At 38.5% G+C, this 18,423-nt stretch overlaps 1 protein-coding gene across 1 annotated transcript in view; it reads left to right on the plus strand.

Moving 5' to 3' along the window:
• Window positions 1-18,423, plus strand: part of csmd3b (CUB and Sushi multiple domains 3b) — a 466,880-nt gene that overhangs the window by 362,473 nt on the left and 85,984 nt on the right. The window contains exons 36-45 of the mRNA XM_082185594.1: window positions 1,506-1,630; window positions 2,339-2,435; window positions 4,641-4,745; window positions 6,581-6,699; window positions 6,831-6,900; window positions 10,441-10,557; window positions 10,672-10,881; window positions 11,332-11,520; window positions 12,441-12,618; window positions 15,143-15,288. Coding sequence (XP_082041720.1) covers window positions 1,506-1,630; window positions 2,339-2,435; window positions 4,641-4,745; window positions 6,581-6,699; window positions 6,831-6,900; window positions 10,441-10,557; window positions 10,672-10,881; window positions 11,332-11,520; window positions 12,441-12,618; window positions 15,143-15,288 — 1,356 coding nt within the window. The remainder of the gene's footprint in view (window positions 1-1,505; window positions 1,631-2,338; window positions 2,436-4,640; window positions 4,746-6,580; window positions 6,700-6,830; window positions 6,901-10,440; window positions 10,558-10,671; window positions 10,882-11,331; window positions 11,521-12,440; window positions 12,619-15,142; window positions 15,289-18,423) is intronic.

Genomic DNA, 18,423 nt, shown 5'->3' on the forward strand with positions numbered 1-18,423 from the left:
CCCTGCTCCATATCCGGCCTCCCTGTTTCTCCTCGCTCTCCATCCCGCTCTCTTTCTGCATCAATCAGGATGTCCCTACCCACTCGTAGCTGTTTAAACAAAGTGATTGGCTTTGACCTCTAGATTATACGCTTGTCCTTGACAGATAGCATCTTACCTAAGCATAGGATAACAAAGACAGTTCTGCCCTGCCAGAGTCAGATAGCAGCCTGTGCTTTGTTATTGACAGATCCACTCAGTGCTTCTAGATCTGCTCCAGCAAACTGCTTATCCGGCTTCTCCTGTAGGAGACAGTCTTTCCTGATCTTTCTGTGCTACGTTGTGCTTTTTAAATGCAGTGAAAATGAAATTTAGAGTGTAAAATGCAGGAACTAGGAGATCATAACTTAAAGAAATGGTTCACCCAAAAATAAAAATTCTGTCATCATTTACAGTACGTATCCTTATGTCATTCCAAACCTGTATGATTGACTTTCTTAAGGTCAGTTGACACCGCACCGACAGACACTTCTACCTTTAAAGAGGACCTCTGCTTTTTATGCTTTTTTTACATTTTCATCTTTCTTTAGTGTGTAATGTTGTTGTTTGAGCATGAAAACGCTCTGCAAAGTTACAAAGCACAAATTCCCTCAACGAGTTATTCTCTATATCAGTGTCACTGTTTCTGAACTCCCTGAAACGCCTCCATTGTAGTCTTGAGTTTTCTTCCGGGAACAAACACGTCACAATATTCCTCATTTAAATAATTAATGCGCAGAATAAAGGGGCGGGGCCTGGTTGAGTTAGTTAGTAGTGTGTTGAAACTGGTGGTTATGGTAAGGGGCGGGTCATTTCCCAAACACGCTCGAAGCGCTTGACCAATCACAACACCTTAATCCAGCCAACCAATCAGAGCACAGTGTGTTTTTCAGAAGGAGGGGCTTCAAAGAGACAGGAACTAAACAGAGCATTACTGACAGACTGGGAAGAGAGGAGCTGCAACAATGTAAAATATGGGGGGAAATAATGTTTTTTTTGAGCATTCAAGCATGAAACCCTATTCTAGTAGAGCCCAAAAACAAAATCAAGACTTTGTAAAAGGGCAAAATAGGTCCTCTTTAAAAGCGGGCTGAGAAATCATATGCAATATATCTTCTGTATCTTATAATCCCATTACCTTTTCCATTGCCCCAAGCCAATATCTGTGTAGCATTTTTCATTTCATTCAAGTTTTTTTTAAAGTTTTTTTTTTAGTTTAACTAAATGTAAAACCTAGTTGGATGCTGATTACAGAATCATAGGAACACCTACTCAGTATCTATTTATAAAAAGTAAGTATATTTTTAAAAGCAGGAAAGCATCAAGGTCTAGTCGTGAGTAATCATGCAGCCAAGTTGGCTTTGATTACTCATCAAAAGTTGCTTCTCTTTTGTACCAAAGTTGATGAATCCCATCCATTTACACAGCACTGAAAGTTAATGCTTTTTCTAACACACTTTCCTGTCTTTTATGATTCGTCTTCACAGTGCCTTGTGGAGGGATCCTGGCGATGCGTAAGGGGACCATTTTGTCCCCGGGTTACCCGGAACCCTACGATAACAACCTCAACTGTGTGTGGAAGGTGTCTGTTCCTGAGGGAGCTGGGATACAAGTGAGTGGAGGAGCTTGTTTGAAGTTCCTCAAATTAAATGTTTCAGACAAGAAGCGTCAGTGATCGAAAAGTTTAAACTACAATAAAGGGAATTCTTAATGTCTTGTTAATTATGCATAAGGCAATGTTTAATTTAGAAATGATGGGGAGTACAGTTCTACAAACTTCAGTGACAGTCTGTTTCTTCACCTTGCTTGATATATGTCGCAACTCATCCAAATACAACAAATCCCCAAAAAATCACTTTCATTGCACTGGAAATAACTGTTTTCTATGTGAATATATTGTAAAATGTAATTTATTTTCTGTGATGCAAAGCTGAATTTTCTCAGCATCATTTCTCCAGTCTTTGGTGTCACATGATCTTTCAGAAATCATTCTAATATGATGATTTGCTGCTCAAGAAATATTTCTTATTATCAATATTTATGGAAACCTTTTCTCAGAATATAAAAGTTCAAATAAACAGAATTTATTTGTATTTTGTGGCAATGTAAAAGATAGATAGATAGATAGATAGATAGACAGACAGACAGACAGACAGACAGACAGACAGACAGACAGACAGACAGATAGATAGATAGATAGATAGACAGACAGACAGACAGACAGACAGACAGACAGAAAGGAGTTCCGTACTTTATTGACTGTCTTTGTGCTTTTTATCTACCACTTCTTGCTCATGTTCTTACTTTCTTTATAAATCAGATCCAAGTTGTGAGTTTTGCCACAGAACATAACTGGGATTCTCTGGATTTCTATGATGGCGCAGACAACAATGCACCCAGACTGGGCAGCTATTCAGGTGAGACTTTAACTACTGGAGAAGTACATGCTTTTTCCTAGCCTGGAAATCCAGACCTAAATGTGAAAGATTAATGGTCTGGCATCGACTAATGTAAATCGGCCAGCTCGAGGGGCGGCACCAAGCATGCATTTGAAAATCTCACTGCACGCAATTGGATAACACTACGACCAATCACAACAAGCCCCATACGCTTAGCTACCAGCGGCGCTAACTGCTAGATTAGACTCTTGCCGTATCCGGTCGGCAAAACAGCAAAAACATCCTTCTTGCAAAGGAACGATTCGAGCGGCGTCTTCTGCTCCTCTTTTAGATAAAAAGCCAAGTCTAACTCGTTCATTGTAGCGGCCAAAGCTGTTTCAAACAACTGGTGTTCATCCTTAGCCATCTTGCAATGTTTACTAATGACTTCGACGTCACAGCGCTGTCGTCATCTCGCCTCTGGCCCGCCTATATCAGATAACCCGATGTGATTGGTGCAGCTCGGATACAAGGGCATATTTAATGAGCATCATTACTCGACGCCAGAGTAACTCGCTGAGCAAATTCAACTTGTGCTCTCGCGAGAACTCTGGATTTCCAGGGTAGCTTTTTCCTGTTTTGGAAGTTGACAAGTTGAAATCTCTGGCTGATCTTTTACTCCAATGACCTTCATCAGTATATACTGTATATGTAGGTCTACTTTCTTGTCTGTCACCACATGAGATTTTAAGTTAATAGTTTAATAATTTAACAAAACATTTGCATGTTCACGTTTTTTTAAAGTTAATCAACGGTCACATGCCATGCAGGTAAACAAAATAGTTGATCTTTTTATTTTAAAATATAAGCTGTAATTCTTTGCGAACCCCAATTTGGGTTTTGAAAATATGGAAAATAAACATACTATAGACTGGACACTTTACTACTGTTGCTGTAGATGGTTAATTTTTGTAATCGTAAGGAATAATGTTGGTTATGCTGCATGCAATGATCATCATTCAGAAATATCTCACCGCTGAACACCGCGATTGACCAATCAGAATTAAGTATTCCTGACTAGTGTCATTTTATTAGCTTGTGCAATTCATATTACATAAAGTAGGAGAGAGGCCGCACTATGCATATATATACTTTTATTTTATTTTATTGTGCAAATATAAGTATATATATGCATAGTGCGGCCTCTCTCCTACTTTACGTATTCTAATTATCCAGGCCAGCACTCTTAAAGTTTATAAGTATATGCGTTGAGTGAAGCCTGCTCCTATCCTCACTTACTTGTAATTCATATTACAGCCATATTACATTAGGAGTGGTTTAATGCCTCCTTCCAAACAAAATAATCTTTGCTCTTAGTCTTTACCAAAAATTTATTCAAATATTTTTTTTTACATTAGTCATTTAGCAGACGCTTTTGTCCAAAGCGACTCACAATTTAGGACTAAATTAAGCGAGTCAAAAACATTGGAGATTGCTCACCAGAACTTGATATCATTAATTGAGTCACACCTTGGAAAATTGTTTGTAATTTTTGAAGCCAGCAAACTTGGAGGAGGCTCAGGTTTCAGGCTCAGTGCTGTTTTTGGCTAGCTAATGAATTGCTCTGTCTGGCAGCACGTGTAATGGGTTCTGCACCTCGACACTCAGCACTTCATTTGTTTGTTAACCGAGCGGCCAGAAGAAGTGTACTGATGCTAACAGCTTGTCATTGCAGAGCCCTGATGGCTCAATGCTCTTCTTGTCATGAAGACGCAGTGTTTGTAACAGTGTTTCTGGGCTATTCCTGGAGGATGGGAAACATTGGTTTAGAGTGTCCTGTTGGGAATGGTGACTTTATCTTGCTTTCAGGGACAGGGAAGGCTTTTATGGCTGCGCTGCGGGAGCAGTAATTTAGATGTTTCCAGCAGCTGAGAAGTTGACCTCAGAGTTGAACTGTACAGCAGGAAGTATTTAAAACAGTGAGGCTGCCGTGTCAAAAGACAAATGTTAACAGGTGTACCACAACTTTTCTTCACAGCATGAACGTTAAAGATGTTCCCATTAATAAGAGTCTTATGTGGTCTTAGGCCACCCTTCCCGTATGCTCTAAACGTCTTTGCTTGGTAATCCACCTTATCTGTTTTTTATTTCAACCCCAGCTGGTGTGATTTTGACTGTGCAGAAGTAAAGAATCACAGCTTTTCTTAATCTTCAACATTCATAACGCAGTTTCTCCTTTATCAGGAACCACCATTCCTCAGCTCCTGAATAGCACATCTAACAACCTCTACCTGAACTTTGTGTCAGACATCAGTGTGTCAGCAGCCGGCTTCCATCTGGAATACACAGGTACAACACCACAGCAGAATGTAACAGCATTACTCTATTGATGCCCTTTAAATGACCGGGTCTGTTAAATAAAGCTCAACATCCTTCTGTACTGCATGTATTACCCCACCCTAGACCTTGACCTCTTGGAGAAATCTTTTTGCTTGTCTATTTTCTATAGTAGTAACAAGTAAGGTGGGTGGATGGATGGATGGATGGATGGATGGTTAGTTAGTTAGTTAGTTAGTTAGTTAGTTAGTTAGTTATGTGCCAAGTTTTGTAGTCCTTTGTATTGTCTTATTGATTAGTTCCTGATTGTTCCCAGGTGTGTCTTGTTTGCCAATCTCCCCTTGAGTGTATTTATACCCAAATGTTTCTCATGGTCTTTGTCTGGTGATGTCCTTTGTTGGATGTATGTTTGGTGATGCTCATTCGATTTTTGGTTCCTTGGTTCCTTGGTTCCTTGGTTCCTTGGTTCCTTGGTTCCTTGGTTCCTTGGTTCCTTGGTTCCCTGGTTCCCTGGTTCTCTGGTCGCCATGGTCTTATGTTATTTTGTTATTAAACTATAAAATTGCATTTGGATCCAGCTCTTCTTTTGTTTTTTGAGTTTACACAGCATTACAGATAGAGATGGATGGATGGATGGATGGATGGATGGATGGATGGATGGATGGATGGATGGATGGATGGATGGATGGATGGATGGATGGATGGATGGATGGATGCATGGATGGATGGATGGATGGATGGATGGATGGATGGTTGGTTGGTTGGTTGGTTAGTTGGTTAGTTGGTTAGTCAGTTAGTTAGTTAGTCAGTTAGTCAGTTAGTTAGTTAGTTAGTTAGTTAGTTAGTTAGTTAGTTAGTTAGTTAGTTAGTTGGTTAGTTGGTTAGTTGGTTAGTTATGTGCCAAGTTTTGTAGTCTTTTGTAGTTTTTCTTATTGATTAGTTCCTGATTGTTCCCAGGTGTGTCTTGTTTGCCAATCTCCCCTTGAGTGTATTTATACCCAAGTGTTTCTCATGTTCTTTGTCTGCTGATGTCCTTTGTTGGATGTATGTTTGGTGATGCTCATTCGGTTCCCTGGTTCCCTGGTTCCCTGGTTCCCTGGTTCCCTGGTTCCCTGGTTCCCTGGTTCCCTGGTTCCCTGGTTCCCTGGTTCCCTGGTGCCGTGGTCTTATGTTATGTTGTTATTAAACTATAAAATTGCATTTGGATCAAGCTCTTCTATTGTTTTATGAGTTCACACAGCATTACAGATAGATGGATGGATGGATGGATGGATGGATGGATGGATGGATGGATGGATGGATGGATGGATGGATGGATGGATGGATGGATGGATGGATGGATGGATGGATGGATGGATGGATGGATGGATGGATGGATAGATAGATAGATAGATAGATAGATAGATAGATAGATAGATAGATAGATAGATAGATAGATAGATAGATAGATAGATAGATAGATAGATAGATAGATGGACAGACAGACATTTTCCATCTTCTTTTTATAGCAAGTAATCAAAGGGATAATGCCAGTGGAAAGAGCTGGTCTCGGCCAACGGACGTATTTTCATAGCAGAATTCTGCCAAATGATCTGTATGACTGCAGATGCTGAGCCAGAGAGAGACACCTGTTCTACACAAAACAGAGCCAGGTGTCCATATTTACATCCATAAAATAATTAGCCAGAAAACTGTCCTTCTAACCAAATGTTTTCAGACACCAGCACTCCAGATTCCTGGAACCTGAACCTGGAATATTTTCCGAGCGGTAGCTGTCTGTGCTACTCTGTGGAGATTTTTTTATAAACCCGATGATTGCCGCAGTTTTGATCTCTGTGTGTTTACAGCTATTGGCCTAGATACATGTCCAGAGCCTCAGACTCCAACCTATGGGATTAGAGTTGGGGATCGATACATGGTGGGCGATGTTGTCATGTTCCAGTGTGAGCAAGGATACTCTTTACAGGTGAGGGCAATGTGTTTCTTTTGTGCATTGATCACTTCTTTGTAAATAGTTTTTCATCCATATATAGATTCCTGGGAGCACAGTGCTGCATTTATGATTCAAAAATGTTGATCTGTTTTGTTTTTGTCTAGGGAAATGCCCATATCACATGCATGCCTGGACCAGTGAGGAGGTGGAATTATCCAGTTCCTCTTTGCCTCGGTACGGTCTTATTAAATTCATTGTGGAAGATTGTGTTTCTCAGCTTTAGATTCCCTTTCATCAGCAACTGAATATGAGGCATCTCGATGGGTTATGTGAGTTTCGGCTGAAGTTTGATTCATCGTCTCCTCCTTAAGCTTCTCCTTTCCCGACAGGTTTTATTTAATTCTGAACCTAAAATGCAGAGCGCGGCAGAGTTTTCGATCGTGCTATAGAACATTGTGATGGATTATCTGGTGTTTATTTATGGGGCCCTTTTTTAAAGTGAAAGCCAACTAGAACCTTTATGTTTCAGCGTTTGGCTTCATTTTTCAACTGTTTTAGCCTCAGCCAAGCTGAAAATCCTGAAATACTCAGCTCAATAATTCACCACCCAGCTGCTCGTACACAATCTGAATGCAAGCACTCCAACAACTATGAGTTTTTTAAGTCCTTTCTGGATGCTTTCTGCTCTTCTCAGAGGGCAAAGATATCTCTAAGCTTGAGTTTACATGAATTCTCTTGTTTAGTCACTGCCAAAAGCCTTTTTCCAAATAAATGGCAAGCTTTTTTTAACACAAAAATGATCAGTAAAGAATCGAAATGCATCTGTTTTTCGACATACTGAATATGTGGATTTTACCCTTCGTCAACATGTTCTTTTAACATCATTTTTTAATTGCATCTTTGCATCTTATTGTGAACCATTCATCCATGCATATGTTTCATTAAAAAAATAATTACCTTACAATGTTTAATCATAATGTCATAACTGGACCTTCCAGTGAAAACAACAGACTTCTCTCTGATGATGCATGTAGTAATTTTAATAATCATAATCATTAGTAATAGTTAGTAATCAATAATAATTTAGAAATCAATAATCATTTAGTCTGCTGAAACGTCACCCCTGCAAGCTCATGTTGATATTTTTTTTTTTTACAGAATGTTGCTGTGTTTATTATAAATGATTTATTCGTGCACATCATTATTTTTTTCAGTTCATGTGCACTCATAATCTTAAATCAAAAACGTTAACCCCCCTCCCTTCAACATACTAGAAAATACTATCGCAACCGTTTCTAAGTCACTTTAGTGCTTCTAGTGGCAACAAGTGGAATTTCAATAGATTTTTATTATCATTTTTGTTGATTGGTTCTCCTGAACACTTCCTCCTGCACTGAAAAAGAACAATAAGTAAAAATTACTTAATTTTTCTTTGGCAAGTTTTTGCACGAATATTTTTTAAGTAAATTTCACACGCATATTTTTTAAGTAAATTTCACATATGGAATTAAGTAAACTCTACTTAACTAAGTTAAGTGAAGTAAGAGAAAATAAGTAATTTTAACTTGTCTAGTAAAAGGTTGAGTAATATCTATTAATTTGAAGTTTCCTTTGCAATACATTTCACTCAAACAGTATAACATTGAATTAAACTACACTTTTAAAGTATATGCAGAAACATCTAAGTGAGACACCATACCTACATTTCAGAAGTTACGCGTAACGTGAACGCACTTGGTAGACAATGCACAATGACGGTAACATTTGATGGATCGTTTTTGTGTTTGAATGTGTCATTTTGAGTAGGAAATGAACTCCAAATGTCACAAAATGGCAAGTTACTAATCCTAACAACAAAATCAATGATAAAACAGTGTAAATACAGCTGGAAAACAGTGAAAAATGAACCTCGTTAATTATTCAAGGCCCAGTGCATGATGGGAACACCAGTATCAGAAAAGTTACTAAAGGTATTTACGCTTTCATTTCTACACGCTTGAATTGAGTACTAATATACAATCCCTTTGACTTTTTAATTCTTGCCTGAACTTACTTTTTCATGTAAATTAAAAAAAGAATTCTGTAGTATTTACTTCACCACAAAATCATTTTTATCAGTGTGGTGCTTGTCAGACAAACAGCGAGCTCCACCCCTCAGCTGATGACACTGGTTTCATTAGCATGCACATTTACCGTGACACACTAACAAAATAATGGGAAACACGGTGCCCAGAGTGTAATATCCTACAGTCTGTGAGCTTTGAGTGTTGCAAAGCCGAAATATAGCAGGAAATGACCAATTTGGCCACTGATTTGTATGTTTGTGTTCGCGGGGGAGGCACTCTTTTCCATCTGGTCCTTGTGGAACGCAACATGAAGATTCCCTTTGACTGCCAAGCTGATGTGCCAGTACGTCTCTTAGCCTTTCACTTCATCAAGCCCTTCTGTTTCTAGCACACCCTGTGTGGCCAGCATGCTTTTATATGACACCAAGTTTGTCTTTTTCCTCAGATCAGTCCATCTCTGATCAAGAGCACCTTGTTTATCTTTTATATTGCTTTGGCTCATGTTTGAGTTGGCTGTCCCTTGACCTGCCCAATTCCCCTTCCTTCCTGTTTAAAAGAAGTTTGAAGGCATTTTCTACCACTGATATATCCAGCAACATTATCCAGCCTCTCCTGTGCCAAAACTAGACCTGCCATCAAAGACTATCAGCTGTGATCTCCATATTACTGTTGGAATCACCACTTAAATCCCCACGCCTCATGCCTCTTAGACAATAGCTTTTGTTTTTGTGCCAAGCAAATGAGAATTTCTCTGTATACCAGTGCGTTTTTATTGCTTTTATTTGTTTAGTCTGATACAGTCATTTAACAGTGTGAGGCCCATCTTCTGTAATTCAGATTCAAGAAGTTTTACTGGCCAAGTGTGATCACATGTACAATGTACACAAGAGCTCTTTGCACTTATATGCTCATGTATAATTATGATGCATCACTGCTACGGTTAAACGACTACTTGTTCTTCATGTTTACTAGTAGTGTCAACTAGTAGTGGATCACATGACCTCATTTGCACTCAGTTTCCTGTATCTTCATTCCATATCATGACAGCTGGATGTATTTGCATGCAAAATTACCCAAAAGGGATCAAATTAAGTAAAAATTAAGCATTTTGCATTCATAAAACACATAAGCACATTGACATCTGAGATTATCTAGTTCTACCATGAAACAAAAAAAGTGTTGTGACTGTTTTATGCAGCATTTAAGAGACTAAAAGCAGCATAATTCTAGCAGTTGAAATATGCACAATTTAAATTCGTTTAATTATAATTAATTTGATTTAATTAAAGTTAATATTAATATATATCATAAATAAACATGAATTAACGTTAATCAAAAGTCCATTTATACATTAAAATGAAACAAATCCCAGCAATGAATAAAAAAAATAGAAAAAAGATTTATAGTTAATGATATTAAACACACTAATCAATGTTACATTTTTTTACCTGAATTGAAAATGTTTCCAAATGTTCAAATTTTAAGATATCAATGTGTCATATTTGTGTCATATTTGTCAAACTGAATTGTTCGTTTCTTTAGGGGTTAAAGATTGGTTTAATTCAAAACTGCCAACGGTGTTTGACTAATGTGACTTTTTTTTTGTGCTGTAATCATCCAGAGATAGAAATGAATAAGGATTGCATGACAGTTCAACACATTACATTTTGGCAGTGCATAAAGTGAATCTTCATCTGTATATTCACAGCTCAGTGTGGCGGAGCCATGACAGAGGTTAGCGGAGTGATTCTGAGCCCTGGTTTTCCTGGCAACTACCCAAGTGGTCTGGATTGCACCTGGACGGTCACCCTTCCCACTGGCTTCGGTACATGCATGCCGTTAAACTGTGCACGAATGCGTATGAATGAGCTACAGAATCATGTGACTCGCTACCTTTTATCAGTATCACTTATTGTGGTCGACATTGTGGTTGTTTAAGGAATTCACGTTCAGTTCCTGAACTTCTCCACCGAGGCAATCCACGACTACCTGGAGATCCGAAGCGGACCTAGTGAGACCGGTATAGTGATTGACAGGTTCAGTGGGCCGCAGGTTCCTGAGTCGCTCTTCAGCACAACCCATGAAACAAGCTTCTTCTTCCACAGCGACTATTCCCAGAATAAACCTGGATTTCACATTACATACCAAGGTAAGACTTACATTATGCTTTTTTACAGTGTTGATTTTTGGCTCTAGTAGAATAGGTTTGATTTTTCCAGTATTCGACATTGTTGCAGCTCCTCTCTTCCCAGTCTGTCAGTAACGCTCTGTTTAGTTCCTGTCTCTATGAAGCTCCTCCTTCTGAAAAGCACACTGTGCTCTGATTGGTCGACTAGAGCAGTGTGTTTTGATTGGTTAACTGCTTCTAGAGTGTTTGGAAAATGTCCCGCCCCTTACCATAACCGCCAGTTTCAACACACTACTAACTAACTCAACCAGGCCCCGCCCCTTTATTCTGCGTATGAATTATTTAAATGAGGAATATTATGACGTGAAAAAGCATAATAGGCCATTTTTATCCATTAGACGTGTTAGACGAGTTTAGCCTTTTGCATTCATCCTCCTCACTTGTGATTATGTCCTTGTTTCTTTTCTTCAGCCTATCAGCTGCAGAGCTGTCCTGACCCCCGACCTTTCAGGAATGGTATCGTGATAGGCAGTGACTTTAGCGTGGGCATGACGGTGTCTTTCGAGTGTTTACCCGGTTACTCGCTCATCGGCGAAACCTCTCTAACGTGCCTCCATGGAATCAGCAGGAACTGGAACAACCCTATTCCACGCTGTGAAGGTGCGTTTTACTCTCCTCAATATAAAATCCTCATACTCCTCCTTAATTCGGTATTGAAATTGAATGACCTCAGTGTTTCATCCATGCAACTGCTCACTGTAAGTTATAATGAAAGTGTCATCAGTCGCTTACAGCTGATGGCTTTATACGCAAGCCCACGGGTGAGATTTATTGCCTTATCACAACAATATTACTACATAATGTGTGATGTTAAACAGTGCCGTGCGTCTTTATGGTGAGAACAAATTCTCAATGGCTCACTGGTCAACATTATTTCCCAGAGCGCAATGAGGTGATGCTATAGCAGAGCGAGATGAGCTTTAAAGATGCACGAGGTCATTTAGTTCTTGTTTCTCCAGCTCCTCTTCATTTTCTAAATGAAGCAGCCTTGAACTGTTTACTGACACCTATTGGCATAGATTGGAACTGAACGATATAAAACCACTTTTTCTAGGCCACTGATATATGTCTAATCTCTTGTTTACATCAAGTACTTTTCATTATTTTCTGTGTGTGTGACAAATTCTTAGTGCACATTTGTGACCCAGTCACAAAACCAGTCACATGGGTCATTTTTTTTTAATTGAGATTTATACATCATCTGAAAGCTGAATAAATAAGCTCCATTGATGTATGGTTTGTTAGGATAGGACAATATTTGGCCGAGATACAACTATTGAAAATCTGGAATCTGAGATTGCAAAAAAATCGAAACTTTGAGAAACTCGCCTTTTTTGTTCGCCTGTCCATTTATGTTCGCGATTTTGCTGCATTCACTCACAAAAAGAAATGTTTTATATATTTACAGTTGGAAATTTACAAAATATCTTCATGGAACATGATCTTTCCAAGGTCACATGTTCTGTCTATGCCCAAAATGAACGGTGATAGCATTACTTTGTTTTCTGTCTCCCCTAAAGCTCTATGTGGTGGAAACATCACCTCCATGAACGGCACCATCTTCTCTCCCGGTCACCCAGCTGAATATCCCAATTTCCAGGACTGTGTGTGGAGTGTCCGGGTGCCACCTGGAAACGGCATCTATATCAACTTCACCGTCCTCAGCACTGAACCCATCTATGACTACATCACTGTCTGGTAAACTCTCATAAAAATCTCTTATGTGATGATGAGCTTATTTGGAATCAGTTAATATTCATCAGTATATGATCAATAATAATAACGCTTGAGTAGATGGGACTGCATATGCAGATGAATGAGGGCCTTTTGTGACACTCCAAACGTCCTTGAACACTCGCTCTCGTGTGTGAAACAGCCTGCGGTCCTCTAGGAAGCCCCAAAGCACGCTCGCTTGTAGCCGTGGAAGGAAATCATCCCTTAAATCTCTCAAAAACTATTTTAGGACTTGCTGCCACCACATTTGCTTGGTTAAGCATCACAGTATATCTCCATTTGAAAAGAGGTTATATAAATTGCCTTTGCACAGTTCCTCAAGTCAGGAGGCGATTTTCAGGATCAAATTCAGTTTTGCTTCTGCGTTCCCTAATGTGGTGTCGTGTTACTTAAATGGAAACTTAACTTCTTTTTGCTTGACTTTGTCCAGGTTTGGTTGAGACCAAATTGCATAGTAGCAAAATGTACATCTATATTTAGATACTGCTTTAATATTTTAATGTAGATAAAAATAGATGTTTAGCTCTATTTACCAATAGTGCATGTGTCTAAAATATATATTTTTATGTATAAGTTCAATTCAGTTCAACTTTATTGTCAGACTCAGGGTCCATCTGCAAATATATATTTTTAAAAAGTATATTTTATATAAGAAAAATGTAAACTTCTTAAATTCACCTTAATTATCTTGCTCAAAAGTTGTCGTATGTTTAGTTTGTCGGCATAAATTACTTTTTGTCGCTTTTGTGCATAATTTCCCTTCTGAGCTTTGCCTCTTCAACCTTTCAGGAAGAAATGTTGCTAATTAGGCATACTCCATTTTATTGGCTTTCTGAACTGGTTTTGGTCTCCTCGCGGAAATTAAGCCCATTTGCTTTGGTGTTTTAGACTCCAAAGGGAGTGTGTCTTCAAACAAGAAGAAATATCTCTAGAGGTTTAGCAGGGATAATATAAGGAACAAATAAACAACAATACAGATTTTATACTTAAAGTTCTTTGAGGAGAAAGTCCCTAAGTACGTCTTCCAAGCCTCTGAATCAAAGCTATTTTTGAAGTTATTGGTGTATCTCTTATTGATATATTTCTGAGAGATGTAGTCACAGATAACTGCAGGCTATAGCAGGAGTGTGTGTCCTCACAGAGTTGCTTTAGGCCAGTTGGTTGTTTGGAAGAGCAGAGACTTTTGACTAATTGTCCTTCACATCGTTGTGACACCCAGTTGCGGGGGAGATGGAATAATGCATTGAAAGAAACCCAGGATGAATCCAGAAATTAATGTCATCTGTTCACTTTTCATATCAGAGTTCCCTCTTGTTTGAGAAAAATTCCAGAGGGTACTTTTATTTATTGATGGATTCTGCGTACCCAATAAACCAGTTGGTTTAAATAATGCATGATCACCACAGATAGAAGTTACATTATTACTGCATTTTTTACTCTGTTTGACCTGGAATTGAGTTTGCATTTCCGTTGCATGTTGCTTCAGTCTTTCCCGAAAGCTGCGTGACTTCATGCTCTACTAAGACTCGTGAACGAACCCGTATTTCTCCATCGGCTCCTCAGTGAGCTGCTCCTAGTGACCATCTCATGCATCATAGGTGACCTAGATAAAACGGTGTCTTCTGGTTCATTAGTCCAGCTCTATTGTTCATGTACAGAACAAAGACTTTATGCATTTCTGCTGGGCTGGCCTAATGTAAAGACAACCGCAGATATGGCAGGAATAGAGCTTAATAAACTACTCGACACAGAGAAACGACTGCCTGCTTTGGAGATGCACTTCTTGCTTTTTCTTGCAGTCAATAATAGGGGATATATTGCTGTCTAGATTAAAGTCCCATTTTAGACAATATGGTTCATAAAAGCAGCGTTCAGCGTTGCACTGCAGCAGAGATCAGTCTTAAAGTATGAAGCACGTAGTTTATTTGCTCTCAGTGTAATTGCAGAGTCATTATTTTTGCTGGGCCACTAGGTTAAAGTCACATTTATAAAGTACTTTGAGGGAGAGTGGAGTTGAGTCTTAAACTGTTTAATTTATTAACTCTATGTGTAACTGCAGATTCTTTACTGGCTGTTTCAGGACACACACACACACACACACACACACACACAAAATTTGTTTGTGTTGTTTTAGGACCCTAATTTAAATGGCAAAAGTATGCTTGACATTATGCCCACTTATAAAGCTTTTTTTCCCCCCTGATTTGGCTATAAGTGCAACGGTAACTGCACCAGGTGAAACTAGGCGGAATGTATAATGAGCTTCATTTTCCTAGAAAGGAGGTGTGTTTGCACTAAAAGGAGTGACAATGACTTCACTTAAATACTCAGGCTGCTTTAGTGCCGAATCAAACTAGATTGCATGTGGGTTTTGTGCAAAAAAGATATATAAATACACTGCTTTTCTTCTAAATCCAGTACATCAGCGGACGTAGGCCTTTCTAATTGGATGTAGTTGTGGATAAATGTTGATTTGTGTGTTTTGCAGGGATGGTCCAGACCAGAGTTCGCCCCAGATCGGTCAGTTCAGTGGGAACACAGCCCTGGAGTCTGTCTACAGCACATCCAACCAGATCCTCATCAAGTTCCACAGTGACTTCAGTGGAAGTGGTTTCTTTGTGCTCAGTTATCATGGTGAGACGCTCCACACCAGTGTTATTTTTATTTTAGTTTTATTATAGTTTATAATAGTATAGGATATAATATTTGGTGTTATAGTATATGTATATAGGATATTACAGTATATAATATTAGGGCTGGGTATTGACACAAATTTCACAATGCGATTCGATTTCGATTCACAAGCTTGCAATTCGATTCGATTTCGATTCAAAATGGATTATTATGGATATCAGGTACAATACATGGCAAATTTTCTCAAGGAAAACATATCTCTTAACTAATGCTGTAAACTATGGGAGTCAGTTGTAGCCTATAGGCTTCATTAGCCTACTATAATATTGAAGGTAAAAATTAACTGATTTGTATACAAACACTTAAATTACACTTTTATTTTTTTTTATAATAATAAAGTTATATGAAATATAAACATTTAAATGGTGGCTGTCTGCAATGGGATGCGCGCTACAATGTTACATTCATTCATCAACTAAAAACAGGATGACTAATCGATTCTTGGGATTTAAGAATCGATATTGGTTCGTAAAAATGATAATCGATTAAAATCGAGAAATTTATATTTTTTACCCAGCCCTATATAATATACTATATTATATATTGTTGTCAGGTAGATGAACACGCACAAAATTAAAGTTAAATAAAAGAGTCTTTTAATAAGCAATGTAAACACGCAGGAGTATCAGAATAACAACTACCCTTAATACCAACAATACCGGACAAAGAAATTTAGGAAACTATGGGTATATAAAGCAGGGAGATAATGAGTAGAACAGAAACAGGTGTGTATTGTAAGTGTAACCGGTCCGAATCGACCCTTTCCGAGCGGGATTCGATGTGGGAGATCAGGGGAGTGAGGTTTACACGCACAGCTCTTACTGGCCTACGTCCGATACATAAGAACTAATTAACAGCCAGGGAACACAGGAAAATGGGAAACAATCGAACAGAGTGAAAACTAAACTAAAACAGGTATAACAATTTATTTTAATTTCAAGTAAATCATTTTAGTGCTTCAACTTCAACTTATTTCAGTTTATTGCCGATTAAGGCAACATTTCACATTTTCACTTTTTTCAAGTAACCATAATATTTTATTTGATTTTTTTTTCAGTTAACAGAAATGTCTTTAATTTTAGTTAATGATGATAACCCCACATGTCAGGCTCCATTCATAGACATGTTATACCAGTTTATCGAATCCAACTCCTCACCGACCGCTATGGGGTTTACTTTAACAACGCAAGTTGAATTTAAACTGTTTAAGCCCTATATCATTTGCCTGTGTGGGATATTGAATGATTTAAGATACTTTTTGGGAACCTGAGATGATCTGCAAACTCGTGCATTCTGTTTGAATGATTATCTGGCAATACTGTGTCATTTCTATCCCCAGCAGGCAAATAAAGTGACTTACGTTTACACTGATCATATTGACCTCGGGCTGCTGACTAGTATTTATAGTTTGTTACATGCTTTCATATTGATCCTCGGCCCTTGTCAGCTTTCACTCGGGGTTAATGACTCTGAGACGTATTGAGGGAAAACGACTGCGAGTCGCACCAACAATCACAATGTTATGTATAGTTCTCTGATTAGTCTGATTAGCAAATTAGGTTTCCCTAAAGCCCTTACTGAAGCGATAGTTCACCTAATAATTAAAATAATTTTATTTCATTTCATTTTCATTTTTATTTTTATTTATTTGACAGGGACAATGGACAGCAAGAAACTGTCCCAGAATTAGCTACAGAGCTAAATTTCATCTGCAATATATACTCACTCATTATATACTCACTTTGTTGTTCCAATCTTGAATGACTTTCTTTTTTCTGTGGAACACAAAATACAAGTTCAAAATACAAGAAAACGCTCTCTTCCATACAATGAAAATGGATGGGGACCAGACGCAGTCATAAAAAAATAACATCATAAAAGTATAATAATATATATTGTCCATGCACCCAGCGCAATTGACTTTGTACACCAACGCATGTATCATTCCTATTTTGCACCCGACGCACAGCGGACTTTTCCCTCCACAGACGCACGTCGGTAAATTAGGGAATGAACTTGTGCTCCCGGGACGTTCCCTGGTGCTATTTTGCAGTTTCTGAAAACAATTCCGCCACAGACCAGGAAAAACCTAGTCTAAAGTCAGTGGCGCGTTATTCAGATACTATTTTAAGGGCGCATGCTTGGCCATAATGTAACGTGTGCACAACGCACATACACTTTGAATACACTATTCTGACATTTTTGAAACCATACATAATTACAAGGAAAATATTCCACATGAGGGAAATCATTGTGGTGTCCATGAAGATGTGAAAAAATAGGCATAAATCTAGCTTACACATTTACCCAAATTATTATACGCCTGTTTAACCGAAGCTAATTTGGGTGGGTTTCTCCATCCCCATACAATGTCACTTCTCTGTGTTTTACGGCCCTGACGAGAACGTCGGTCTCCTCGGCTGTGAACCGCTCCTGGCGTGCGTCTGGCAAATCCGCCGTTATAATAGCAATCCGCCATGGAACAAGCGCGCCTGCTCTTAAAGGGAATGTGAGATGTCGCTCTGATTGGTTTATTTCACGTTACAACCAAACCACACCTATGAGTAATGTAGCAACTTCAGACCAACCCATTTTAGATTTGATTTGAACAGCGCCCGAGAGCCGCCCACAAAGTTACTTGCGTTTCGCTTTTGATACTTGCATTTCAGATCATTAAAATAGGGCCCATAGTGTCCTGAAACCATCATATGAAATTTTAAATAACACCTTTTTTTGTTCCACCAAGGCTTAGAAAGACATGAGGGTGAGTAAATTATGTCAGAATTATGATTGAGTTGTCCTTTTAACACTTCATACATATTTAATGTTGTATGTTGAAGTAAAAACTTGATTTTCTGCTCCAGACCATATTGTTTTATCACTCGGCGAGTTCAGTTTCTTCGCCCGTCTTTCGTGGATTGAATTGCAGATGACTAATTTTCCATCTGCAGATATTTTAGACTGTGATGCGAATGCATAACAAAGGGAAAGGATCGTCTATATTTACTCAGATTTGCCCTGGGAATACCCCGTTCCATCATAATGAGTTTAGCTTTGATTCTATTTGATTCTGAG

This window comes from Leuciscus leuciscus, assembly GCF_965113295.1.
Source record: "Leuciscus leuciscus genome assembly, chromosome: 12".
In the NCBI taxonomy this organism is placed as follows: Eukaryota; Metazoa; Chordata; class Actinopteri; order Cypriniformes; family Leuciscidae; genus Leuciscus; species Leuciscus leuciscus.